A 27908-nucleotide genomic window follows, 5' to 3' on the forward strand; every position below is an offset into this window, starting at 1 on the left:
TGTTTTTAAAGTTGTTTATTTGAATCATTATGGTAGTTATTCAACAAAACATTATTCAAAACAACCGACAAACGCAATCATATTCCTTTAAAAAGGAAAGACGTCCACCATATGTTACCGCACAATATACTTAATGATATCTGCTTATCTTATTGATATCTAAATATTGATGTCTATTTCAGCACTAAGGAAAAAAAGTACTTTTAATGTATATGTATGTGATAATTCACAGAAAAATCACACATCAATCAACATACAGCGATCCTCACCTCAAGCAAACAGGATTTGAAATAAAGTACAAGAATGATTACTTTACAAATAGTTTCAAAATATATTTTGATAGTTTCCACAAAGTGATGCATGATTTCATTAATAATCAAGGTGAAATATTTGTACATTCATGGAAGGTAAAATGTATCAATCACTCTCCATTCAAATAATCATTGAACTCTCGGCAGTGTACAGCTGGCTAAGAAATAGAGATTTATGTTATGACAGGTATGGCACCGTGCCAAATTGTGTTGCCTTTGTGTCGCCGGGCACACTCATAGATTCCTCAGTTCCAGGATCCAGGGGGAATATGTATCAAGCGTCTCAGAGCAGGAGCACCTTTAAAATCCCAATGAATAACTAAGATTAAATGGACTGGGGGACCTCATCCTAGAGGTAGAAAAGTCCTAATATACCACAATATATACAGTAACTGTATCAAAATCAGAATCACTCACTCTTGATCCTCCAAAATGGACTCAAGTTCTGATGTTTACATTTTACTCTCTGTAACAAATAGCCAACAGATTTTTCACGTTACACAATAATATGGTGCATAATATAATAAAAATAAAGAAAAATCTAAATGTGGAAATAGGCCTGCATAAAGGACATTGGCCTTAGACTCATAAGTCTGTATTCCTTGTTTGAGAAAGAGAGAAAGAGAGAGGCTTGTCTCTGACCCTGCTAGTGAGGTCTCATTAAGAGTGGAAAATGTGCAATTTGAGTCACACCAGGGCAGTTCACATTGTCCGTGTCCCAAGAGCACACACTTGAAACGTGTGTCTGCTCTTGGGACTTGTGTCTGAAGAGCAAACACAACACAGTAATGTGTCACCACATAGCCTTCACATTGTACTGTACATGGGGCCTTACAATTACTCACCGAAGGTCAAGCTTGGGTCTCTTGATAGTCAACTTCAGTGTGAGTGAAAATGGCTGTGACACAGGACAGTTGAGAGCAAGTCAGATTCCTGTGGCCTCAGCACATCCCTCAAGGCTTAGAGGAGCTGTCATCTTCAGTAACTGAACCCTGAACCTCGAACCTTACAACATCAGTCATTGCATAAAGTCACCTTGTCGTGCACACAGGTGTCCTGAAACACCATCTTCTTGTCAGGCAACTCACAGGTTACCATGATCTCGTCCAGCTCTGTGTTGAATTGGTCCGTAGTCTCCACCATAGATGTGTCCTTGACCACGCTGTAGGTCAGCGCCACGCTGTACGTGCCGCCAGTAGGCTTCTCAGAGCCTTTCCGTCCGCAGAGGCAGAGCTTGCGGAAGGCGGCACGGAACTTCTGCGACATAGCATTGTAGATGATGGGGTTGATTGCGCTGTTGATGTAGACACAGCTCCGACAGAAGAGGATAAACCAGGTATTCATGTAGGCCTGCTCCAGGAAGGAGTTTACCACCACCAGGGTGCGGTATGGCATCCACAGCACAGCGAACAGGATCACCACCACAGCCAGCATCTTGGTCACCTACGACATGGAAGAGATGGTGACTATGGGCCACTTTTCAATCGAACAACGCTACTGGGTTTATTTCCCTTACACTGCAGTCTGCAATATTCTCAGCAATACAATAATTATAGAGTGAGACAGAAATGCCATCTGTTGTGTAGATCCAGCTATACTGTTTATGCCTCAAGGTTCCATATAATTTCAGATGGTGCCTATATTTCCCATTCATTTGGAATTGAAGCATATTGGATCTACAGATTGGGCAATACAATCATCTGAAAAACGTTGATTTTGAAGTGAACTGTCACTTTAAACGTGTAATAAACATGCAACATTAGTTGTTTGGATTAGTTAGCTTATAAAAACGGATCATTATTTCAAATGATTATAATATTAGTCACTTTGTCTCTACATATGTACAGTACATACTGTATCTACTGTACCTCAAACACCCCTGCACATCGACTAGCTACTGGTTCCCCGTGTATATAGTCATCATTACTCATTGTGTATTTATTCCTCGTGTTATTATTATTGGATGATTTCTCTATTTTTCCTCTGCATTGTTGGGAAATAAGCATTGCACTGTTAGTCTACACATGTGGTTTACAAGCATATGACAAATAAAACAGGATTTTATTTGGTATCCCTCAGTAGGCCTGGATGTTATGTCCCAAAGCTAGGGGTCAGTTTGATGCTTCGTAAACAACAGGTGTAGACTAACAGTGCAATGCTTAATTCCAAACAATGCATTGACTATAGCTCAGCATTTAACACCATAGTACCCTCCAAGCTCATCAATAAGCTTGAGGCCCTGGGTCTCAACCCCTCCCTGTGCAATTGGGTCCTGGACTTCCTTACGGGCCCCCCCAGGTGGTGAAGGTAGGAAACAATATCTCCACTTCGCTGATCCTCAACACTGGGGGCCCACAAGGGTACGGTCTCAGCCCCCTCCTGCACTCCCTGTTCACCCATGACTGCGTGGCCATGCACACCTCAAACTCAATCATTAAGTTTGCAGATGACACAACAGTAGTAGGCTTGATTACCAACAACGATGAGGCAGCCTACAGGGAGGAGGTCAGGGCTCTTGGAGTGTGGTGTCAGGAAATAGCCTCTCTCTCAACATCAACAAAACAAAGGAGATGATCGTGGAATTCAGGAAACAGCAGAGGGACCACCCCCCTATCCACATCGATGGGAGAGCAGTGGAGAAGTTGGAAAGCTTTAAGTTCCTCGGCGTACAGATCACTGACCAACTGAAATGGTCCACCCACAGAGAAAGTTTGGTGAAGAAGGTGCAACCGCGCCTCTTCAACCTCAGGAGGCTGAAGGAATGTGGCTTGTCACCTAAAAACCTCAAACTTTTACAGATGCACAATTGAGAGCATCCTGTCGGGCTGTATCACCGCCTGGTACGCAATGGCACCGCGCACAACCGTAAGGCTCTCCAGAGGGTGGTGCGGTCTGCACAACGCATCACCGGAGGCAAACTACCTGCCCTCCAGGACACCTACAGCACCCAATGTCACAGTAAGGCCAAAAGGAGCATCAAGGACATCAACCACCCGAGCCACTGCCTGGACACCCCGCTACCATCCAGAAGGCAAGGTCAGTGCAGGTGCATCAAAGCTGGGACCGGGAGACTGAAAAACAGCTTTTATCTCAAGGCCATCAGACTATTAAACAGCCATCACTAGTACATTAGAGGCCTCTGCCTATAGGCATAGACTAGAAATCACTGGCCACTTTAATAAATAGAACACTAGTCACTTTAATAATGCCACTTTAATAATGTTTACATATATTGCATTACTCAGCTCATATGTATATACTGTATTCTATACTATCTATTGCATCTTAGCCTGTCACTCTGTCATTCCTCATCCATATATTTATATATTCTTATTCCATTCCATATTCCATTAGGTATTTGTTGTGGAATTGTTAGATATTTCTTGTTAGATATGGCTGCACTGTCGGAACTAGAAGCACAATTATTTCGCTACACTCGCAATAACATCTGCTAAACACGTGTATGTGACCAATACAATTTGATTGGATTTTGATTTGATTGGAACAGTGAAACGCTTAATGCCCAACAATGCAGAGAGGAAATAATACGAAATGAGACCAGGCTGCACACAGACACCTGATGTTGTGTCAAAAAGCTAACTCACCGCTTATGCTGGCTATTCCAATGTATTACCAATACCTAATAAATAGGAGCGCACTTGTAGTTTTAGGAACCAGACTCCCGATGTTGTGACAAAAAGCTAACTCACCCATGTGCATTCCAATTTATTATCAATTGCTAATGAATAGGAGAGCACTTATTTTTTTAGCAACCGCAAATCACCTGTCTCCGAGAAGTAGCGGTAGTGCTGGTGTGGTGGGAGTTTTTACATCCCCTCGTTGTGTTGCTTTGTTCATTTTTACTTTTACCCTTGCGTTCAGAAGGTAACGGATTCATGATCAGGATTCTGGCGATGAGACCATACAGAATGGTTGACAGCATAAGCGGCACAACAAAAAATATCCCGAAATCCAAAAAGTAAATGGGCAAATAGAGTTGTCTTGAAACTTTGTAGCTGCATGTCACGATGGTCACGCCGTTCTCATATGATTCTTCTTTGATATCTGACAGGTAGAACCACATGACGGAGTAAAGTAAAGTGAAAACCCAGACAAACAATATTATCTTCTTGGCTCTGGACAGTGTGCACAGCAACTGGGCTTTTATCGGGTGGCAAATAGCGATGTACCGTTCGATGGTAAAGGCGGTGATAGAGCAGGACGATGCATTGATTCCCAGGTACTGGAGGTAGGTGATTCCGAGACATCCTGATCGGCCGAACACCCAAGACCCGAAGATGCTGTCCGTGATATTCGGTAAGCCCGCCGCAGTTAGTACGATGAGATCTGCAACGGCCAAGCTCACCAGGTAGCAGTTGGTGGGTGTCCTCATGTGTTTAGTGGTAAGCACCACTAAGATCACCATAACATTACCAACGATCCCAAAGGCGCATATCACGATAACTAACAAAGTGCTCACCACTTTGTATTCGATTATTTGGTCCGTCCAAGTCCCCCAAGTCTGATTTTCTTGAGCTTCAGTAACATTTTCCATTTTCAGTTCTGTGAATATGTCGAGTAGAGAGAAAACAATTAATTTATAAAGTAGCCTACCCACTACACGTAGGCCTATAACCGAATCAGTAGGCTATTACACGGTAGTAGGCTAGTATATAATACTATGGGAAGTAAGCCTGTCAACCTACTAGTTGAAAAATACATCCATGCCAAAAGGTTAAAAGGTATTGTGCTTCAATTCCAAAACATATTTTTCCACTTTCTCTCACACTTGCAAAATAAGCATTGAGTTTTCCTTGTCATGTCGTGCGTAAATGTGAGAGCGCGCCGTTGTGTCCAGTGTTTCTTTCATCCAAAGTTGTAGCAAGTGAAACAGGGAGTCAGTGCGCGCATCGAAGTCACAGTGGTGTCACTAAATAAGGAGAGTGGGCCTGACTGAAAGGGATGAGAGGAGGGATGTTGGTTGGTTTTTGGTCATTTTCTCTGCATCATCAGAGCAAAGCGCTCTCTGAGATTTGACGATTTGGGGGAAATAATCTGTCACCAGTTGCTTTATGCCATCGTGAAAAAGTATTTTGTTTAGTAATTGAGTAAACAATTGAATCAATTTAAGTGTATTGTTGGTTCATAACCGTTGGTAAGAATGGTGAAAATAATTTGAATGGTTATGTGACTAGCCCACAATATATACACATTTGGTTCCCTTTTTTATGATATCATTGTAAATGTAAAAAATATATATATTCTAACCATAATAGTATACTTTATCATTTGGAGACACTTTTTGTGGATGTGACATTCACAAATGGTGGTAACAAAAAGCATTCATCTGAATGATCAGAATGTCTGCCAGAGCGAGCTGCATTTCTCTCTCTTTCTATCAATAGGTATACACTGAGAGGGAGCGAGAGAGAGAGAGAGAGAGAGAAAGAGAGCGAGAGAGAGATCAAGATGAATCCCAATTAAATCTGTTTATTAGAAAATAGAATATTCCACTGTGACTAGGTCTGAACATAGGTCTATTTGCTTTTATTTTGTTGGGATGATGGCAGCGGTGGTGTGGTAATCTATATTTTGTTTCATGATAACATAAGCCAAACATTTCTCAGGCCTCCCACTGATTGGCAGGATAGGTAATTGGGATTTCTCATTTTCAACACAACCATCAGGCACTGGGCTCTTCACCATCGGGAACAATGAACAAAAGGCACTCAGTGTGATAAAGAAAATAACTTTGTCACAAAGACTTGACGGAAGTGTTGTTTACATGGATGTCAGCCATTTAAATACTGAACAGAAGAATAGAAGTGCAAAGGAAGCTTCCCATGCCTCTTACACAAAGCTGCAGTATATAGGAACATGCATAGTGATGTAATACTTCATGCTACAGATTATGTCTTGTCTATAGCTCAGTCCATTTGAAATTCTCAGCCCCACGGAGTAAAAAACACATTGGTACATGAACGTTTGACAGTAAGGCAAGGGCAAGCAGGGCATTTCAGTTGGGTTAATTTAGAGTGAAGTTAGGGGGACATGGGGTTTGAATAGACTCTACCCATAGGGACTTTTTTTAATGATGTAGTACGAAGGGACAGGGAGATCTTGATCTAATTGAGATAAGGGGGTTGAGTTGGTATGAGGAAAATCAAATGTTTCCCACGCCAGGATTACATCATCAGAATAGCGCTGAGATAGTAAAGGGGCAACCTGCAGTTCGAACAATAACAAAGCTGTGGCACCGCCAGTGATTTAGTAAACAGCTGAAGGATGGGGCTGGAGAAATGTAACCACTCTCAAACTCATGGACAGAGTGATGAATACATGAACTGACCATCCATTATATACACATTCTAGTTTTAACCACTCGTTCTAAGGCTACACAGTGTTTGTTTACATTTACATTGGTTACAAACAAAGGAGTAAACCAAGCTTATATTTTGGGCTCCGGTGGGGTACAACAGTTGAAGTAAGATCACGAGACATCTACAATTTATATTCTTGAAGAATCAATAGGTATACATTGAGTGTACAAAACATTAGGAACACCTTCCTAATATTGTGTTGCATCCCCTATTGCCCTCAGAACAGCCTCAATTTATTTGGGCATGGACTACAAGGTGTCGAAAATATTTCACAGAGATGCTGGCCCATGTTGACTCCAATATTTCCCACAGTTGTGTCAAGTTGGCTGGATGTCCTTTGGGTGATGGACCATTCTTGATACACACAGGAATCTGTTGAGCGTGAAAAACCCAGCAGCGTTGCAGTTCTTGACACACTCAAACCGGTGCACCTGGCCCCTAGGCTAGCATACCCCATTCAAAGGCACTTTTTAAAAATTCAATTTTACCTTTATTTAACCAGGCAAGTCAGTTAAGAACACATTCTTATTTTCAATGACGGCCTGGGAACAGTGAGTTAACTGCCTGTTCAGGGGCAGAACGACAGATTTGTACCTTGTCTTGCTCATTCACCCTGTGAATGGCACAGATTCACCCTTTTAATGGCACAGCTACGCAATTTGGGGCGGCAGGTAGCCTAGTTGCAAGATCAAATCCCCGAGCTGACAAGGTAAAAATCTGTCTTTCTGCCCCTGAACAAGGCAGTTAACCCACTGTTCCTAGGCCGCCATTGAAAATAAGAATTTGTTCTTAACTGACTTGCCCAGTTAAATAAAGGTAAAATCAAAAAGAATGTCTCAATTGTCTCAAGGCTTAAAATCCTTCTTTAACCTGCCTCCTCCCCTTCATCTACACTGATTGGTGGATGTAACAAGTGACATCAATAAAAGATCATAACTGGGTTAACCTGGTCAGTCTATGTCATGGGAGGGGCATGTGTTCCTAATGTTTTGTACACTCAATGTATTTAATTAATTTAAAAATAAATGTAGCAAATGCAGCCCCTGAGAGTTTTTTTATATCTTGCTTTGTTTCTGGATACATTATGTTTATGTAAATGAGGGAGGAATAGCAATGATATTGTATGTAAACATTAGGCTTGCATTGTACCATAACATTTAGCTTAATGCCTATTTATTACTGTATATGTAGGCCTATAAAACCCTGTCATACCCCACAATTTCTCTCACTATACAGTAACAACTACGGTAGAGCATTGTGGTGGTACTGAAGCTTCTCTGAGAGAAAACAGATTCAAATGTTTACATGCCTGTGATTTCATTGCAGATTCATCTGGGATTCCACTGCTTATTCTACTCAACACTGAATGTGAGAATTATCTCTCCCCCACACCAACTGTGCTGTTGGTAGTGGTAAAGGAACAGTGCAGAGAATCATGCCAAAGCTGGACTATTTATGTAATTTTGTTCTGAACAGGCAAGAATGCTACCAGCAGCCCATTCTGAGCCACAGGTGGTCAAGAACTGCTGGGAATCATACCACAGTTGTCCCTATTCTCTCTTTTTTCTCCTTTAGCTTGAAATAATGAGGGGTATTAAAATATTTCATTTCTTGTGTCTGAAAGAAAATAACATATTGGTTTTGCTTAAAAATTGCTGTACAGGCAACACAGTTTATATTCCATTCTGCTTTGACTGTCATTCAATGCTTGAGATCAAGTCCGGTATTAATACTGAGGGTCAATGGCCATTGGCCTGTCTAAGCAAACACATTCTAGTCTAGACAGACAACATGCACAATGGCAGCAATCACAATACAAACTGGATATGCTTCCCAAAGTGCACATATCTTGCTGTTCAAAGTAAATACAAGGCTCTGGTCAAGGTGAAATGGTCTCAAATGGTACTTGAACTTTATTACAAGAATACCATTTATTTTCTGATTAAAGCTTTGGGGGCCGAAACACCCTCCTTTTAATCTTAAACGAATAATACCGTTATCAGCTATTAGTTGTGGGTTAGAATAATAACAATTGTTCTATTGGAATATGGTTTTTGGAATATAACTTATCATCTTACTTTGACCAATCTTTGAGGGTTGCAAACAAGTTATGTGGACCGCTTATACTGCTTATTATTCAAGATGTTTTGCTGTCAACTGATGGACACGCTGACTGGGATATTCTGGGTAGCCTCGGATAATGACATCGATGTATACACGAACACGGTGACTAAGTTCATCAGGAAGTGTATACAACATACCCAAACCACAAACCGTGGATAGATGGGGTTACAGGGTTAATAATAATAATACCTTTCCCCCCTTCCACTTGTTAAAGGTTCCAATTGACTTTAAAAAAAAATCTATTAGTATATTTGAGTTTAACCACAATATTTGTTGTATTATTTGTTCAGTTTTTTTTTCTGGGGGATTAAACTGAAATTGCAACCAACTTTCTATGGCTTGTTTAAAAAATAACAATATTTTGGCTTGATGAAAACTATGTCCATTTCGTCTGTTCTCTTTGATCACAATGTTATTTTTTGTAGGTAAACAGCTTGTTTTTGAATGGTAACTGTGCTAAGGGTGGAATTTGGGGTGGGGTGAGGAGTACTGGAAAGATGTGGCTTTCAGGTTACAAGAGGCCATAAGTATACAGCAGATCGCCGATTGTCCTCACTTCGATTATGACGTAACAACATACTGTAGCTGTAGCGGGGTGCGTAATGGGCGGCAGAGAAGTCAGGCGCAGGAGAGCAGAACTTGGTAATAACCGGAGATTTATTAAGCAACACCAACGGCATCCAGAACAACAAGAGTAAATGGGCACAAAATAACCCTACGTGTGCTCCAGGGGAACGTGCACAAGCACTACAACCAACAATCCCACACAAAGACATGGGGGGAACAGAGGGTTAAATACACAACAAGTAAATGAGGGTATTGAAACCAGGTGTGAGGAAAAACAAGACAAAACAAATGGAAAATGAAAAGTGGATCGACGATGGCTAGAAGACCGGCGACACCGACCGCCGAACGCTGCCCGAAACAAAGGGGAGGACCCGACTTTGGCGGACGTCGTGACAGTAGCAGGATCTCTATTCATTTAAGTGAGCAGATTAGGGCTTTCAGGAGGAATGGAAAATCTACTGGAGACATTTCAAAAATACTGGTAGACTTGGGGATTTTGGTCACGGACTGTGCTATTCGCAAACACTATCATCAAATGCCTGTGTTATGCCGAACACGAAAGCCCAGGAAAATGAACAGGTACAGTAGACTACAATACTGTAAAGTAGGCCTAATTAATGCTAAAAATAATGCTTAAATAAATCGACTGCTGGTCTTTACAGTATGCTGCACATTTTTACATTGTATTCCATTTCCAGCAAGACAATTCAAGTGATCAACTCACTGATGGATGAAGATGATGAGCGATCAGCAAAGGCAATCTGGAATCTGCTGGCTTCAAGGCACAACATCAACATCGCTCTAATCACAGTTATTAGACAGTTGAAGAAACTTGAGAGGACTTATGCAAAGGCTCTGTAAGACATTTTATATATATATATATATATACACACACACACATTTTTTTTTTCAAAACAATAACCATGTGTGTTCTCTTGTTTTATACTGTTCTGCAGTTTCATCCCAATGATTCGTCTGACAAAGAAATAACTTTGCATCCAGGCATGGATCAAAGCTGGCGAGACATTCAATGACGCCATCTTCACAGATGAATCAACCGTGGCCCTTGAGCAATTTGCTCAAAATTGCTACAGAAAAAAAAGGAAGAAGATCAAGCAAGCCAAGTCCCAAGCATCCCCTCAAACTCCATGTGTGGAGGGCAATTTCTCGTCATGGACAAGTCCCATATTGGATTTTTGATGGTATGTATATAAAAGCAAAAAGTAAATAAAATATTGTAGCCTACACCTCACGGACTGCTATGTGTTCCACAATAATTCACTGTTGCTTCCTTTTTCAGGTATCATCGCTCAAGATTTCTTTGAGGAAGAAATCTTCAAGAGATATGATGGACCCTATGTCATAGAGGTGTTTCTGGGACCACGTCGTTTCTTTCAAGGTAGGATTATAGCAATATTTTGTTGTGTTTAGGCCTATTTACAATGTTGGCTGTTAGGCTAAATTATTTTTTTTCTTCTCCAAATGCAGACAATGACCCAAAACACACTGCCACCCGGGTTTGCATTGCAAATGAGGGCATAAACTGGGTCAAGACGCCAGCAGAGTAAGTAGAACTTTATGTAGTAAAATAAAAATAAATAAAAAAAGACCGACAACACCTACGGTATATTTAAAATATTTTTTGCATCTCTACATCTATAGGTCTCCTGATTTAAACCCGATCAAACTTGTTTGGTATAAACTGAAAACACGAATCCGTAACTCTGCCAAGCCTACAAGCAAAGATTAAGTGGTTAACCTCTATGGGATTGGTGTCCCTAATGTGCGCTAATGTGACTAGAACGACGTTGTAAAAAACAGCCAACTTTCCAGGACATAGACATGTCTCATTTGGGCAGAAAGCTTAAATTATTGTTAATCTAACTGCAGTGTCCCATTTACAGTAGCTATTACAGTGAAAAAATACCATGTTTTGTCTGAGGAGAGTACACAACAACAAAACACTTTAATCACGGTAACTGGTTTGATATATTCACCTCTGAAGTTAAATTATAATATTACTCTGATTTGAGGGTCCCAGAGATAGAATTGAGCATAGTTTTGTTTGATAAAAGGGACTAAACTCCCTTCCATACAGTTGTATCTGCTTCGCCTGGGTATTACCCACACACCCAAAGCTTGTATTCTGTCTGCGCATGTTTCCAGCATGCTTGTAAGATCCCATTCGAAGGATGTCCTTGTTGGTTGACCCAATAATTAATTGCCAGCTGCTGTCTCCTAATCTGAAATGGCATATCCCCCATCTTCACCGGTAGTGCAGCCACTGGGGAACTACGAAATGCCCCTTGTATGACATCTAGCCTTTCCAATGAGGTCCGGGCTGCCGAACCATATCCTATACTGCCATAGTCTATTACAGATCAATGCAACATACATGGTCCTCAATGAGGAACGCCCAGCCCTCCACTCCTTCCCTGTCAGACAGCGCATCACATTTAGCACCCTGTAATTTCCCACCACTCTCTCAATGTGTTCTGCCCAGGTCAGTCTAGTATCAAACTACACCCCAAGGAACCTGAAGGCCCCCACCCTCTCCAAGTTTCTCCCATATAACCTCAAGCATACCTCATCTACCACCTTCCTCCTGGTAGAGGAAGAGAACCTAAATCGCAATGTTAATGCCCCCCGCTCTACCTCATCAATTGCTTCCTGTACCTTCCTGACTATGTATGGCACATTTCTTCCACTTTTCCATAAGGCCCTAGCATCTGCCAATAATGACCTCCCAATATCTGGCCATACCTGAGAGTAAACATCAGTGATCATGATTGAGAACAACACAGGACTAATCACGCTCCCCTGCGGTGTTCCTTTATCCACCAGGTACAGTAGCTGCCTGATAGACTCCCCCACCCTCACCTGGATAGACCTTCCAAACAGGAAATCCTTTATCCAGTTTTACGTTCTTCCTCCTGCCCCCATAATATCAAACTTGATTAACAACCCCTCCTTCCACATCATATCACATGCCTTCTCCACATAAAAAAAAGACAGCTAAAACAGTCTCCTTGTTCACCTGAGCCTTCTTGATCTCTTGCTTCTAAGCAGAGCACTGAGTCCATAGTTCCACTACCCTTCCTGAACCCACTCTGATGTAGCGATACTAGCCCCCCTGCTCTCCAGGACGTAAGTTAGCCTCTCCGTAATCATACGTTCCATAATCTTACTTACATACATGTGATGTTGAAGCTATTGGGCAACAGCCTGTTGGCCTTATTGTGGGTCCTTCCCTGACTTCTGGATAGGTACCACTACTGCCTACTTCCTGGTAGATTCCCCTCCTCCAGCACTGTGTTGTACAACACCAATACCTTATCCAGTGCCTCATCACTAAGATGGGCCAACATAACATAGCACACCTCATCTTTCCCAGGTGAAGTTAACCCAGCCTTACCTATTGCCCTTTTCACCTCTGCCATGGTAAATGGTGCATTCAACCCATCACTTATATCCTCCCTCATATCCAGCACTCCAGGATGCTCCTCTCTCTTTCCGCCTCTACCCAAAATTAAATTTGCAGAGCTATGCACACTTCTCCCTCAGGTGTCGCCTTTCCAACGGTGTCACAGAACCGAAGCCAACATGACCTCTTTGCCTGACGGATAGTTCTCCTCACCAGAGCCTGGGCCTGCTTATACTGAATCAGATGTTGGAAGTTATACATCCTTTTCAGTACTCTAAATGCCCTGCTCCTACTCCCCACTATTGCTCCACACTCCTCCGTCCACCATCGGACTGCTTTCCTCCTCCTCCTCCTCCCTGAACTCTTAGGTATAACCTCAGTAGCTGCCCCCAAATCACCCAGTTATTCATAGTATCCACATCCCCTCTCATATCCATCCAAGCCATCGTCTGCTCATTAAAATTCCCACACCACATGACCTTACTTCTAACCTGCCCCCCCACATCTCTGTCCCTATGAACCACTACACATCCCTGTATGATAAACTCCAAAGTTGTTTTGAACTATGTTTCCTGTACACAAATCACATCAGGTTTAGCTGGCAAATGTGCAATTAACCGTTTGAACTCATGCCCATTAGCCAACAGGCTTCGAGCATTCCATTGTAGTACTACCACCATAACTAAAATCCAGTAATACAGGACTCCACCGTCGGCTGATTGAGGTCATGTCGAACCTCTTCCTATGTCAATCCTGTTATACTCAGATGTCTCCCAGCCGCTTTCACTATTAGCTGAATCCTCTCTGTTTTAGACTCTACTTTAGCAGTGCTATTGACAGCTCCTGCTATGAACATCACCAGCTTTCTCTTATCTATGTATACCATATCGCCGCCTACCTGCCACGTAATCCCCGGTCTAGATGCTCCTACCCATCTCTCCCTTCAACCTGTGTCTCTCTGGACCTGGACCAACCTCACTGCCTCAGCATGAGACACCCTTCTCTCCACTCTCACTTGTTGCACCTCCAATGTCTGCTTCATTGCCTCACACCCACTATATGCCACAATATGAGCACCCTCACAGCTGCAGCACTTTGGTTGTACACCATCCCCGCACTTCCTATACTCATGCTCCGCACCACACCTGGCACACCTATTTTTCTCTTTACATGCCGTTGCCACATGCCCAAACCTCTGGCAGTTATAATATCTTAAATGCTTTGGTACACAAGCCCTCACATAATAACTCATATATCCTATGGTCACTTGAAGTGTAACTGAATAAAAGGACAATCCTAACTCCACCCCTTCTTGCACTCTTTGAACTTTCTCTCCTGCATTAATTTGTATCTTTCTTACCCTCCCCCCTTATTTGTACCACTATGCTCCATACTTGCTTCACTTTCTTCTCCATCACTATCTCCTACCATCTCTGTCACAGTATAGACGTGCCGAATCATTAGACACAAACACACAAGCTGGTGAAAAACCATAAAAGCTTTGGTGGAAACATGCCATTATTGTAAGCCTACATGTGTAAGAGATGATGGCCTCAGAAAGACCAGGAGGCCCTTAATGAATTCATGAAGCCTTAAGCTTTCCATGCTTTGGTGAGGAAATTACCTGAAGAACTGGCTGTTCTTTTGATGTCCACCAGGTGTCACTATGCTCTATGTCCCTTTGTCAGTGTATGTGTTACGCAAAAGGTAAGACTTACCACGCTCTCTGCCGTCTCCTTTTCTCCCGGTATCTCTCTGCTTCTTCATCTGTCATTCACTGTCATCCTTTTCCCTCTATTGACATTACTGTCACTTTACTTTTCATCAATATCTTGGATTTCTTTTCGATCATCCTCTTCGTCCTCCTCTCTTTCTCTTCCTATCCCTTCTCTCTTTCTCCATCTCTCCTTTTTTTCTCTTCTTTGGCACCTCCATTCCGTCATCGCTCTGCCCCAGGTGGAGGGAACGTTGGTGGCAGAGGAGGTAGAGTTGGCCAAGGAAGGGCCAACTCTAAAGAGTAAAGATTATCAACAATTGATCACTAGCCACAGCTTTCAGCCTCACCGTTTCCCAAGTCCCACGCAAATCAAATCAAATTTTATTGGTCACAAACACAAATTTAGCTGATGTTATAGAGAGTGTAGCGAAATGCTTGTGTTCCTAGCTCCAACAGTGCAGTAGTATCAATTCACAACAATACACACAAATCTAAAAGTAGAAGAATGGACATAAGTAATATATAAATATTAGATTGACCAATGTCAGAGTGGCATTGACTAAAATTCAGTTAAATAGAATACAGCATATACAGTTGAAGTTGGAAGTTTACATACACCTTTGCCAAAAATATTTAACTCAGTTTCACAATTCCTGCCATTTAATCCTAGTAAAAAAATACCCTGTCTCAGGTCAGTTAGGATCACCACTTTAGTTTAAGAATGTGAAATGTCAGAATAATAGTAGAGAGAATGATTTATTTCAGCTTTCATTTCTTTCATCACATTCCCAGTGGGTCAGAAGTTTACATACACTCAATTACTATTTGGTAGCATTGCCTTTAAATTGTTTAACTTGGGTCAAACGTTTTGGGTAGCCTTCCAAAAGCTTCCCACAATAAGTTGGGTGAATTTTGTCCCATTCCTCCTGACAGAGATGGTGTGACTGAGTCAGGTTTGTAGGCCTCCTTGCTCACACACACACACTTTTCCAGTTCTGCCCACACATTTTCTATGGGATTGAAGTCAAGGCTTGTGATGGCCACTTCAATACCTTGACTTTGTTGTCCTTTAGCCATTTTGCCACAACTTTGGAAGTATGCTTGGGGTCATTGTCCATTTGGAAGACCCAATTGCAACCAAGCTTTAACTTCCTGACTGATGTCTTGAGATGTTGCTTCAATATATCCACATAATTTTCCATCCTCATGATGTCATCTATTTTGTGAAGTGCACCAGTCCCCCCTGCAGCAAAGCACCCCCACAACATGATGCTGCCACCCTCATGATTCACTTTTGGGATGGTGTTCTTCGGCTTGCAAGCCTCCCCCTTTTTCTTCCAAACATAACGATGGTCATTATGGCCAAACAGTTCTATTTTTGTTTAATCAGACCAGAGGACATTTCTCAAAAAAGTATGATCTTTGTCCCCATGTGCAGTTGCAAACCGTAGTCTAGCTTTTTTTAATGGCGGTTTTGGAGCAGTGGCTTCTTCCTTGCTGAGCGGCCTTTCAGGTTATGTGGATATAGAACTCGTTTAACTGTGGATATAGATACTTTTGCACCTGTTTCTTCCAGCATTTTCACAAAGTCCGTTCATCTCTAGGAGACAGAACGCGTCTCCTTCCTGAGCTGTATGACGGCTGTGTGGTCCCATGGTGTTTATACTTGCGTACAATTGTTTGTACAGATGAACGTTGTACCTTCAGGCGTTTGGAAATAGCTTTCCAAGGATGAACCAGACTTGTGGAGGTCTACAATTTATTTTCTGAGTTCTTGGCTGATTTCTTGATTTTCCATCGATGTCAAGCAAAGAGAAACTGAATTTGAAGGTAGGCCTTGAAATACATTCACAGATGCACCTTAAATTGACTCAAATGATGTCAATTATCCTATAAGAAGCTTCTAAAGCCATGAGGACATTTTCTGGAATTTTCCAATCTGTTTAAAGGCACAGTCAACTTAGTGTATGTAAACTTCTGACCCACTGGAAGGATCGGAGTGATCGAAGTGTCCGTAACGTTTATTTTAAGATATAAGCTGAACACTATGAAAATACAAAACAATAAATGTGAACATGAACGAAACCAAAACAGTACCGTGTGGAAACAAACACACACAGGGAAAACAGAACACCCACAACTCAAAAGTGAAACCCAGGCTACCTAAGTATGATTCTCAATCAGAGACAACTAACGACACCTGCCTCTGATTGAGAACCATACTAGGCTGAACTCAAAACCTCAACATAGACAAACACACAGACTGCCCACCTCAACTCACGCCCTGACCATACTAAATAAAGACAAAACAAAGGAAATAAAGGTCAGAACGTGACACTGACAATGGCCCTCGTATGCCTATGTAGATATTCCATATAAAAATCAGCCGTTTCCAGCTACAATAGTTATTTACAACATTAACACTGTATTTCTGATCAATTTGATGTTATTTTAATGGGCAAAAAATTAGCTTTTCTTTCAAAAAGAAGGACATCTCTAAGTGACCCCAAACTTTGGAACGGTTATATATATATATATATATATATATATATATATTGCCTCCTAACTAGATATATTACTTTTTTTTTTACTTTCACTGAATGTTTCAATAAGTATTTGAATAACACTGGGTGAACTTTTTATTAACTCCAAGCACATATAGGACACATGGAATTTCATTTCCTTAGCCATTAATCAAGCAAATTCATGTCTTTTTTGGGGTGACACAGAATCAGTGAGATTCAAACCTATCCATGGAATTAGTCCACTCCACCACCTGGGTGGAGCTAGCATGCCATGTTTTTTAGTCTATTCAAACAGACCCCATTTCAAAGGAAACTAGCACTCATTAAGATCAGGTGTAGCCAATTAGTGGGTGCGGCCAACGCAGGTTGACACTTGTCATGACTCTCAAGCAAGAGGCAGAACTGAGGAATTTTCCCTTTAGGTCAGCTGCAAAGTCAAAATCGGCTATTTAGTAAAAATTTATTAAAAACAAAAATGTTGTTTTTGCTCTTTATTTAAGGTTAGGGTTAACAGTGTGGATAAGGTTAGAGTTAGGTTTAAAATCAGATTTTATAACTTTGGGGCTGAGCCAGCTAGTGACCACTGCAGAGCTGCCTCCAGAACAATATTCATGATGAAAAACGCTAACCAACACACCTGAACACACTTAACAAGCTAGAGGATAGAGAGAGTTTTGTAGATGCTGAGAACGGAATGTATGTTTTTAAATAACATTCTTAGAACATTCCCTGAAATTTAACGTTTTCTTTAGGTTTTTATGGAAAGTTTTCTTAATGTTCTCAGAACAATTTGAGAACGTGACTTTAAATAAAACTATGAGGAAACCTGTAGAAAACGTTACGCTGAAGTACTGAAAATCCCACAGAAGATTGTTGTTTCTTAATGTAATCTGAACTATTTGAGAACGTTCCCAATGTTATAACAGTTGGAGAATGTTTCAGAAACTTTACCAACATTGAAATGTAACTAATGTTACATTTTTTGGGAAATGTTCTGTTTAAAGTAATGAAATAGAAAGACATTTTAGTTTTTTTGTCAAGTTCCTTAAATGTGCTGAGGAGGTTCCATAGCTAATCAACTATCCTGCACCATTCCCAGAAAGTTGTGGGAAGGTTGTGTGCAAAATAACCATAGGACAACCAAGCTATAAAAAACATATGGTTCTCAGAACGTTATGTGCTAGCTGGGATTACTGAACATGGCTCATCGTTAGTCCATAACAGCTGGCATAGCTGTAGACTTTATCCATCCCATTTGGAAAGTACGATGTGGCACGAACTCATGACACCCAAGAGAGAACAACACTCTCCCACCTAAACTATTCAGCCTTGACCATGATAAGGGCTGATTCTTGATATCACACCATTCTCTGTCTGAGCAGAGGCAAATTATAGTAATCAAATCCATGATCCTCATCGTTGCCATTTTTGGCTTGAGTTACAATTATTATAATTATCTTTCCTTGCAAGGCTTTGTGTACATTTGAAGGGAAGTTGGGGGGGTATTGTGCCTGGACCGATTTACAAATTGAACAGGGCATTAAGAGGTTGCCAGAGAAAATGATCTTAAATGTGTATAATATGATACATAATATGTGCTTCCATCAAGCACCATGGCAACAAAAGGGTCGTCGCTGCCCAGTCCTTTTGAATGTCGGCTACTTTGTGCTGGATTTAATTGATGCTCATTTGTATCTTATCATCCTTTTCTAATAAGCTTCCGAGAACAACTGTCTGTCTGTAATGTTCAGTTCAATCACATGGAGACTTGGGGCAGAGAGAGCCAAGAAGTGTGTTTCTCTCACATCGATAGACAAGTCTTAGGTTACGTCCTGAATGGCACCCTATTCCCTATATAGGGCACTACTTTTACCACCGCCCATGGGGCTCAGGTCAAAAGTAGTGAACTATCTTGGGAATAGAGTTGCATTTGGGACGCAGGCTTATTCTGCATCACTCAGCTTTATAACGATCTTTCCGTTAAGGCCTCAGGATTGGGGTAACGAGTACAGCATGCATATGATGTCTTTGGCTGTGTTTGCACTTCAATCATCCACACCTGAATGTCCTCCACTCTTCTGAATGGCTTAACTCAATACTGGATCATTAGCTTTGTCCTTTGCTCAATTCCATCAAATTCCTTGCTCAGTAAAGGGCCTGATGTGATGACTCTACATGGTGTGCTTGGACTGCAAAGAGCTTTGCTTCCCCAACCACCTTTTGACAGATTCTAGGTCAACAGTGAATGGTTCAGGGTGCCTTGTAATGTATCAGTCTCCAGCTGTCAATAGAGATTCTCTATGGAACCTCAGCTCTGTTCTAATTCGGTTTATCAATGAAAGATATCGTATAGGAGGGATCATCAACTAGATTTAGCCGCGGCCAAATTCCATTCAGCCACGAGAGCATTCGTGAGGTCGGGCACTAATGTTGGGCTATTAGGCCTGGCTCGCAGTCGGCGTTCTAATTCATCCCAAAGGTGTTCGATGGGGTTGAGGTCAGGGCTCTGTGCATGCCACACCGATCTCAACAAAACCTATTTTCTTAATTGTCATGCTGAAATAGCAAAGGGCCTTCCCCAAACTGTTGCCACAAAGTTGGAAGCACAGAATCGTCTAGAATGTCATTGTATGCTGTAGCGTTAAGACTTCCCTTCGATGGAATTAAGCCATGGAATTAAACCATGAAAAACAGCCTCAGACCATTATTCCTCCTCCACCAAACTTTACAGATGGCACTATGTATTGAGGCAGGAAGCGTTCTCCTGGCATCCGCCAAATCCAGATTTGTCCGTTGGACTGCCAGATGGTGAAGCGTGAGTCATCACTCCAGAGACCAATGGAGATAAGCTTTACACCACTCCAGCCGATGCTTGGCATTGCACATGATCTTAGGCTTGTGTGCGGCTGCTCGGCCATGGAGCTGGTAGAGAGCTTCAAGTTCCTCGGTGTCCAAATAGTGACAGTGCCTCTTTCCCCTCAGGCAGTGCTTCATTTGTAAATTGGGATGTGCCGGAACAAAAAGTGAGCCCAAGAGGGGGGTGACCTGGTGAGCTCTGAGGTACCAGAACGACTGAAAAAAAAAACTGTTTATAATAAAGCATTGAATGCAATATCATTGTTTTGCGTGCTGGTATAGAGCAGAAACATCGGAAACTTTTTTGTAGCCTATGGTCCGGCAATTTGGCCTTTATAAACACATTTCATGCAATTCTACATAAATTTAGATGACTGGAGACGTTAGCAGGATTTATTTTACACTGAACAAATGTCACGCCCTGACCTTAGTTATCTATGTGTAACAGTACAACTTTAGACCGTCCCCTCGCCCATACCCGGGTGCGAACCAGGGACCCTCTGCACACATCAACAACTGACACCCACGAAGCATCGTTACCCATCGCTGCACAAAAGCCACGGCCCTTGCAGAGCAAGGGGAACTACTACTTCAAGGTCTCAGAGTAAGTGACATCACCGATTGAAACGCTATTTAGCGCACACCACCGCTCACTAAGCTAGCCGTTTCACATCCGTTACATATGTTTTCTGTATTATTTTGGTCAGGTCAGGGTGTGACGAGGGTGAGTATGTGTTTTTTTGTCCTGTCTAGGGTTTTTGTATGTCTAGGTAATGTAGGTCTATGGTGGCCTGAATTGGTTCCCAGTCAGAGGCAGCTGTTTATCGTTGTCTCTGATTGGGGATCCTATTTAGGTTGCCATTTCCCATTTTGGTTTTGTGGGTTATTGTCTATGTGTAGATGCCTGTCAGCACTCGGTTTATATAGCGGCACTGTCTTTTGGTATTTTGTTTAGTGTTTCTTCTTTATTAAAAGAAGAATGTATTCATATCACGCTGCGCCTTGGTCTCCTCCATACAACGAACGTGACAACGAAAATATAAAGACAACATGCAACAATTTAATTGATTTTACTGAGTTACAGTGCAAATGAGGAAATCAGTTGACTGAAATAAATTCACTAGTCTATGGATTTCACATGACTGGGAATACAAATATGCATCTGTTGGTCACAGATATCTTAATGGGCCTTACAATGGGCCTCAGGATCTCGTTATTGTATTTTTGTGCATTCAAATTGCCATCGATAAAATGCAATTGTGTTCGTTGTCCGTAGTTTATGCCTGCCCATACCACAACCCCACCGCCACTGTGGGGCGCTCTGTTCACAATGGTGACATCAGCAAACCGCTTGCCGACACGATACCATACACGTGGTCTGCGGTTGTGAGGCCAGTTGGACGTACTGCCAAATTCTCTAAAACGACGTTAGCCCCGAGGACAGACGTGATTATGGTGCTTTAGTGTGAGCAGAGCAAGCGCTTTGCACAGTGTGTACAGCCCGGGCTGCTGCACTCCGAACTGAGTAATAGATGCAGGCAGCCTGGAGAGCCTCTACGGGTGCTAGCTAATGACATTGAGAGCCTCTCTCGGCGGGCATAAGCTCACATGCCCCCCTCCTTGCAGAGCAAGCTAGCACGGGACGAGTTCATACAGGGGCTCTCTCCTACGGAGCTGCATATACAGACCCAGCTGGCTCATCCTGAGTCATTGCAGATAGCCTTGGAGATGGCTTTGGAGAGGGAGCTGGTGTGGGCTGAGGCTTCAGCTGGCGCTTTGGTGGGGGTGCAGGGAGACAGATCCACTGTGTTGGCTGGGGGGCAGAGCAGCACAGAACTGGAAAAGCCTGCATGGGTGGCTGAAATGACTGAACTCGTTCGTGCTGTGTCGCTACAGGCTGTACAAAACACACGCCCTGGTCCCAGGGTCTGCTGGGGGTGTGGCCATCCAGGCCATCTGCGCCAATATTGCCCCAAGTCCCCCAGAGCTAAGGGAAATGGCTCGGGGTCCTCATAGACCGGATAGTGCGTACCCCTGGCTCTCTTTCCCAACCACCATCATCTTCAGGAGGAGCCCACTGGCACAGATGGGGAAGTAAGGCTCCACCTCCCCCAGAAGCAGACGAGGGCAAGCGGATGGAGCCTGTTGTTGTGGTGGGGGGAACCTGTGTTGGTTACTTTGGTCATGTCCCTGTCACTGTGGAGGGGGTGCCCTGCTCTGCCCTGGTGGACACTGGGTTGTGGTGGACACTCAGTTTGAGTCCACAACTCTGCAGATCTGCACAGTCACAGGTGAGCTGGCACCCATGAAAGGTAAGGGAATAATGACTCTGACAGTAGGAGGCAGATCTGTGCGTCATCCTGTGTGGGTGGCGGCTGTGCAGGACCCTCCAGCCCAGCTAACCCAGATGGGAGAGGAGAGGACACTGTCTGCAGTGAGGGAGATATGGGGGAGGAACTGTGTTGGTCTTGACCCTGGCCAGCAGAAACGGTTGTGGCAGTTGCTGTTTGAATTCAGAGGCAGCTTTGCGCTGAGTGAGGAAGAGGTGGGTCACACTCATCTGGTGCAGCATGAGATCGACACAGGTGATGCTTGGCCAATCAAGATGCTTCCCCGCCGTATCCCAGTAGGCCAGTAGGCGGCAGACAAGGCTGTGTTGGAGATGCAGCGGGCAGACTTCATCGAGCCCTCAGACAGCCCCTGGGCGGCACCAGTCGTCATGGTTCCTAAAAAGGGGGGCAAGCTCAGATTCTGTGCACACTACAGGTGGCTGAATGAGGTAACCAGGAAGGACTCATATCCCATACCATGTATCGATTAGTCGCTGGACCTGGTTATGGGGTCCTCCTGGTTCTCCTCACTAGACCTCCGCAGTGGCTACTGGCAGGTGCCCCTCTCCCCAGAGGCCAGAGCTAAAACTGCGTTCTCCACTAACAGAGGACACTGGCAGTTCAATGTCCTGTGCTTCGGCCTGTGCAACGCTCCAGCTACTTTTGAGTGTTTGATGGACAGGGTGCTGGATGGCATCCCCCGACAGCAGTGTCTGGTATACCTCAATGACATCCTGGCCCATGGCAGCTCCTTCTAGTCAGCCCTGGGGGAGCTACGATGTGTACTGGAGCGGGTGGCTGCCGCACGGCTGAAGATTCCCCCCGAGACGTGCCACTTCATGAAGAGAGAGGTGTCCTTCTTGGGCCACCAAGTGGAGAAGGAGGGTATCAGCACCATGGAGGACAAGATGAGGGCTTGCATCAGCTGAAGAGCTTCCTGGGCCTGACCTTGTACTACAGGAGGTTTGTATGGGGCTTCTGCTCCCCTGAACCGCCTGATGTTGAAGGACAAGGCCTTGGTGTGTGAGGAGGCCTTCAACACCCTCAAACATGTACTTATCAGGGCCCTCATGCTTGCCCCTCCTGATCTCACCTTGCCCTTTATCCTGGACACAGACGCAAGCAATGTGGGCCCAGGTGGGGCCAGAGTGGGAGAGAGTGGAGCAAAACATTTGACAAACATGAGCGCTGCTACTGTGTCACCCGGCGGGAGCTCCTTGCTGTTGTGGCTTCCATCAAACACATCAAGTACTAACTGGGTGGCCTGCCCTTTATAGTAAGAACTGACCACTCTGCTCTTCAGTGGCTCATGTCTTCCAGAGAGCCAGAGGGGCAGGTGGCACGCTGGAGCTTCAGCCGTACGACTTCATAGTGGTGCACAGGGCAGGGGCACGCCATTCCAATGCCGACACCATGTCCCGTCGGCCCTGTACTGCAGACGGCTGCCGCCACTGAGCAGAGAGAGGGACGTGAGAAAGAGCTGTGTGCAGAGGAGAGGGTCTGTGCCACACTGTGTCGGGTGAGCGGGCATGTCTGTAATGAGCTGCAGACTGTCGACGTGGCTGAATCGGGGGGCAGCAGTGACGGGACACAGACCTACAGTGGGTATAGGCGCAACTAAGGCCAAGTTTGAGAGACTGTGGCTGGCTGATGGCGTGCTACAGCGGGACATGGGAGTCAGCTACGGGAGAGGAGAGGTGGCAGGTAGTGGTCCCAAAAGCACTGTGGGAGGCTGTTCTCCAGAGCACTCATAGGGGGGTGGGGACTGGACACTTTGGGGTCACAAAAACACTCCACCGTCTCCGTCAGGGCTTTTACTGGAGGCAGCACAAGAGGGATGTGGAGGACTTTTTCCGCCGCTGTGACAACTGCACAGCGAGAAAGGGCCCCCCTGGCCGCTCTCATGCTCAGCTCCAAAGTTACCAGTGGGGGCTCCCATGGAGATGGTGGGAGTGGATGTAGTTGGGCCGTTCCCCACCACAGACAGTGGAAACCGCTGGGTGCTCACGGCCATGGACTATTTCACAAAATGGCACGAGGCCTATGCTCTGCCTGACCAGGAGGCAGAGACCATCGTCAATGCCCTGACAGCGGGGATGTTCAGCAGGTTTGGCGCTGCGGAGTCCATCCACAGCGACCAAGGCAGAAACTTTGAGTCCCGTGCGTTCGCCACCATGTGTGAGAGGCTGGGTATGCACAAGACAAGCACTACTCCTCTCCATCCTCAAAGTGATGGCCTTGTGGAGCACTTCAACAAAACGCTTGGACAGCAGCTGGCCATTGTCTCTGCCAAACACCAGCGTGACTGGGACAAGCACCTGCCTATGGTCCACATGGCATGCCGCTCCGCTGTCCAAGACCTGCTGCACGCCTGCCCTCCTGATGCTGGGGAGAGAGATCCGCACCCCTGCAGAGATGGTGTTTGGTCGGCCCCTGGACAGCCATCATGTTCCCCCGGGGCCGGAGTATGCCCGGAGACTCCAGGACCGCCTGGAGACAGCCCACACCTCCACCAGAGAGCAGCTGGTGAATTCAGGTGTGAGGCAGAAGAGGAACTATGACGTGCATACCAGGGTAAGGCACTTTTTGGCTGGGGAGCTGGTCTACAGCCCCCTAAGAAAAAAAGCAGATGCCCCAAGTTGGACAGTCACTGGGTGGGACCTTGCAGTGTCCTGGAGAGGGTAGGGGAGGTTGTTTACTGGCTGCAGCTTCCACCCAGGAGGAGAAAAGTGGCACTGCACTGGGACAGGTTAGCCCCATACAGAGAGGCCTCTTCTCCCCAAACCCCAAGGACCCCCACAATTCCCCTCTCTGGCAATTTCCAGGCACCCACCCCCAGGTGCCGCAGACAGGGCTTCAGACAGCCCAGTCTCCCGCCCTGTGTCACCGCATGGTTCCCCGGAGCCACGGACTATATTACCCGTTCCCGCATCCTTGTCCCCCATATCCCTGCCTTCATCCCCTGGGTCCCAAAGAGGCTGCCACGAACTGAGCTCCCTGTTTCACATCTGGACACTCTGCGACCATCACGGCCACGCAGGCAAAGGAGACCTCCGGGTCGCTTCAGAGACTTTGTTTGTTCCCTTGGGGACGAGGGCTGTGTAGTGGCACGCACAGACAGCTGTGTGTTATGTGTTAGGCTATTAGTTGGTTGTGTTGTACTTACCAGTACCCAGTGTTCGCGTTTCCAACATGCCAATCAACTCGCTATCAGCCAATCACGGGAATGCCTGGAATGTTCTGATGCCGGGGATCCTGGTTGTTGGCGGAGTGGCGTGGGGGGGGGGGGGGGGGGGGGGGGGGGTCACGGTTGTTTTTTTGGGGTATCCTTAATTTATTTGGCGCGGGCTACCACCAAACGGTAGCCTGTGTGAAGTTGAGTTTATAAACCGTAAATTCGTAAACTCAATCTTCTGTCTGGGCAATTGTTCCTTTATGATCTAGTCAGGTCATCACAGTATATACAGTACATAGAAAATATAAATGAATAAAAATGTTTTTCCAAAACTGAAAGTAGGCCTATTTAAACTGTTTCAACGGTTATTTTATTTTCTAGACTGTCTTTATCCATAACCATTGGTTACACGGTTATTCAATTACCGTCACAGCCCTAGCATCCACACCAGCAGAGAAAGGAACCAGAGCCCTGCAAGAACCTTTGATTCTAATAAATTGAACAAATCTCCACTCTGCTCCACCTTAACCCCCAAAGTTAGGTTTACTACAGCAACTTTAATAATACAGTACACAACTACAGAACTCAGACCCTGTTCTTACAGTCCCCTCACCATAATCAGGAGCTCACTCCACAGCCAAACATGGCACTGTTGAGGGTAGGGGTGTCATGATACCTATGTCATGACAATACTGCAATACTCCATTTTCCATAGCAAACAAAAGTTGGCATTGCCACAGATTGGACATCAAACATGGCTAATTAATAACCCAAACACTGTCTCGACACTAACTCTGGGACAGACACCAAAATAATTATCAGCAAACAACGGGAGCAGCTAGCCAATTTCAAATTATCTCCAAATGCCACGCACCTAGGATGGGGCTCCCCAATGTCCTATTCCAAGCATATGGGCCCTGATCAAAGAAGTGCTCTATACTATATATGCCATTTGGGATGCTGCACCACATGTCTAATTTTCTCATTCTGCTCTACCCTACTTTTATTCATTACTACGAGGTAACTTGGCTTTAGGGTGAATGCCCAGAATATTTATGAAAATTCTCCATAGCAACATTTTTTTATTTTTAATTTTACCAGGTAAGTTGACTGAAAGCACGTTCTCATTTACAGCAACGACCTGGGGAATAGTTACAGGGAGAGGAGGGGGATAAATGAGACAATTGGAAGCTGGGGATGATTAGGAGGCCATGATGGTATGATGGCCAGATTGGGAATTTAGTCAGGACACCCCTGCTCTTTCGATAAGTGCCATGGGATCTTTAATGACCTCAGAGAGTCAGGACACACGTTTAACATCCCATCCGAAAGACGGCACCCTACACAGGGCAGTGTCCCCAATCAAAGTTAATTTGTTTTGGAAGACACAAATCTACAGCTGAGGCATCATAACTAGAGTTAATTAAGTCAATTAATTAACATTTTGCTTCCCTAAATCCGAACTAAATGTATACCCTGTAGCCTAGCCTTTGATAATAGAAATGGCCTTTGATAGTAGAAATGATGAGCATGAAGGTGGTAAAAATGACAAATGCTCACATCCTAATTCATAGCTACTGGTTAATTAGCTAGCCCTCGTCAACTTATTACGCACTTTCACTGAGAAACTAAAGAAATAACGAAGTGATATATCTTCATATGAATAAGATGTTTCATTTGAATGAGGCACAAAAAAATCCTGAATGACTATCTTAGTTATGCAAATTAGTTACTATTACCACTCCCTAATAATTTACAACAGAATTAGCTAGTTCCCATGCAAGGTGTAGGCAGTCGCCTAAATTATAATATTCCCTTTAGTATTAACACTTTCTGAACTACATACACTATACCAGCATCCACATACAGTCATCCCTTAGTTAAAGTTAAAGAGCCCCCTCTCCACTGAGTCCTATTGGCACACACATACCTCAGAAGTAGCAGCTACAAAATACTGTCTCTGAGCAACAAAACTGTCTCTGAGCAACAACCAGCACAGGACATCCAAGAAGCTCTTTCTCCTAACAAAGGAACACTGGCTTTTATCCAGCTGGGGAAGGAGTTTGTAATTACCGACATCTGTATCCCCTGACGAGAGGGCGGGATCAGAGCTCAAATCTGCTGGGGCCGACCAATCTCAGGACAATCATTGGCAGACCAATCCCGAATTTCAGGAAGCCATCCTGAAACACACACATACAAACAAACCCACAACACAGAAACGGGGGAACATAACAAAAGTAGTTCACTATACATGGAATAGGGTGCCATTTGGGACCACAAATCCCCACCCCACTCACCCTGTTCTGCAGTGTTAGAGACTGTGATCCAGTTCAGAGAAACAGGGTAACCACTTCCATTGGCACCACAGCCCAACGACGGGTCTTTCTGGGTGTGGAGGAGCAGGACCTCCATGGAGTAGACCCCGGCTTGGACTTGAGATATGCTGTGGAGGATGGTGAATGGTGAAGAGCTCCCCCATCTCTTCACCAACAAGTT

General features: G+C 44.2%; 1 protein-coding gene across 2 annotated transcripts; it reads right to left on the minus strand.

Moving 5' to 3' along the window:
* Positions 1-27664, minus strand: trhrb (thyrotropin-releasing hormone receptor b). Of its 2 annotated transcripts, none has more exons than XM_031793806.1 (2): positions 27483-27664; positions 1-1754 (listed from the first exon to the last, which is right to left on the minus strand). In XM_031793806.1, exons 1-2 carry the CDS (start codon positions 27486-27488, stop codon positions 1326-1328), a joined length of 435 nt encoding a protein of 144 aa, XP_031649666.1. In that variant the 5' UTR covers positions 27489-27664; the 3' UTR covers positions 1-1325. The 2 variants fall into 2 exon arrangements, with proteins under 2 accessions (XP_031649666.1, XP_020362938.1); XM_020507349.2 differs by lacking the exon at positions 27483-27664 and adding an exon at positions 4096-5198 and having other exon boundaries at positions 2-1754.
* Between the last annotated feature and the right edge of the window lie 244 nt (positions 27665-27908).

The sequence above is a fragment of the Oncorhynchus kisutch genome, linkage group LG17 (assembly GCF_002021735.2).
Source record: "Oncorhynchus kisutch isolate 150728-3 linkage group LG17, Okis_V2, whole genome shotgun sequence".
NCBI lineage: Eukaryota > Metazoa > Chordata > Actinopteri > Salmoniformes > Salmonidae > Oncorhynchus > Oncorhynchus kisutch.

Bases quoted from the DNA above. Each gene is read 5' to 3' on its own strand.
- trhrb (XM_020507349.2), bottom strand. From the start codon at position 4,866: ATGGAAAATGTTACTGAAGCTCAAGAAAATCAGACTTGGGGGACTTGG. The intron at 1,755-4,095 runs GTGATTTGCGGT...TCCATGTCGTAG, and splicing joins CCGCTACTTCTCGGAGACAG to GTGACCAAGATGCTGGCTGT.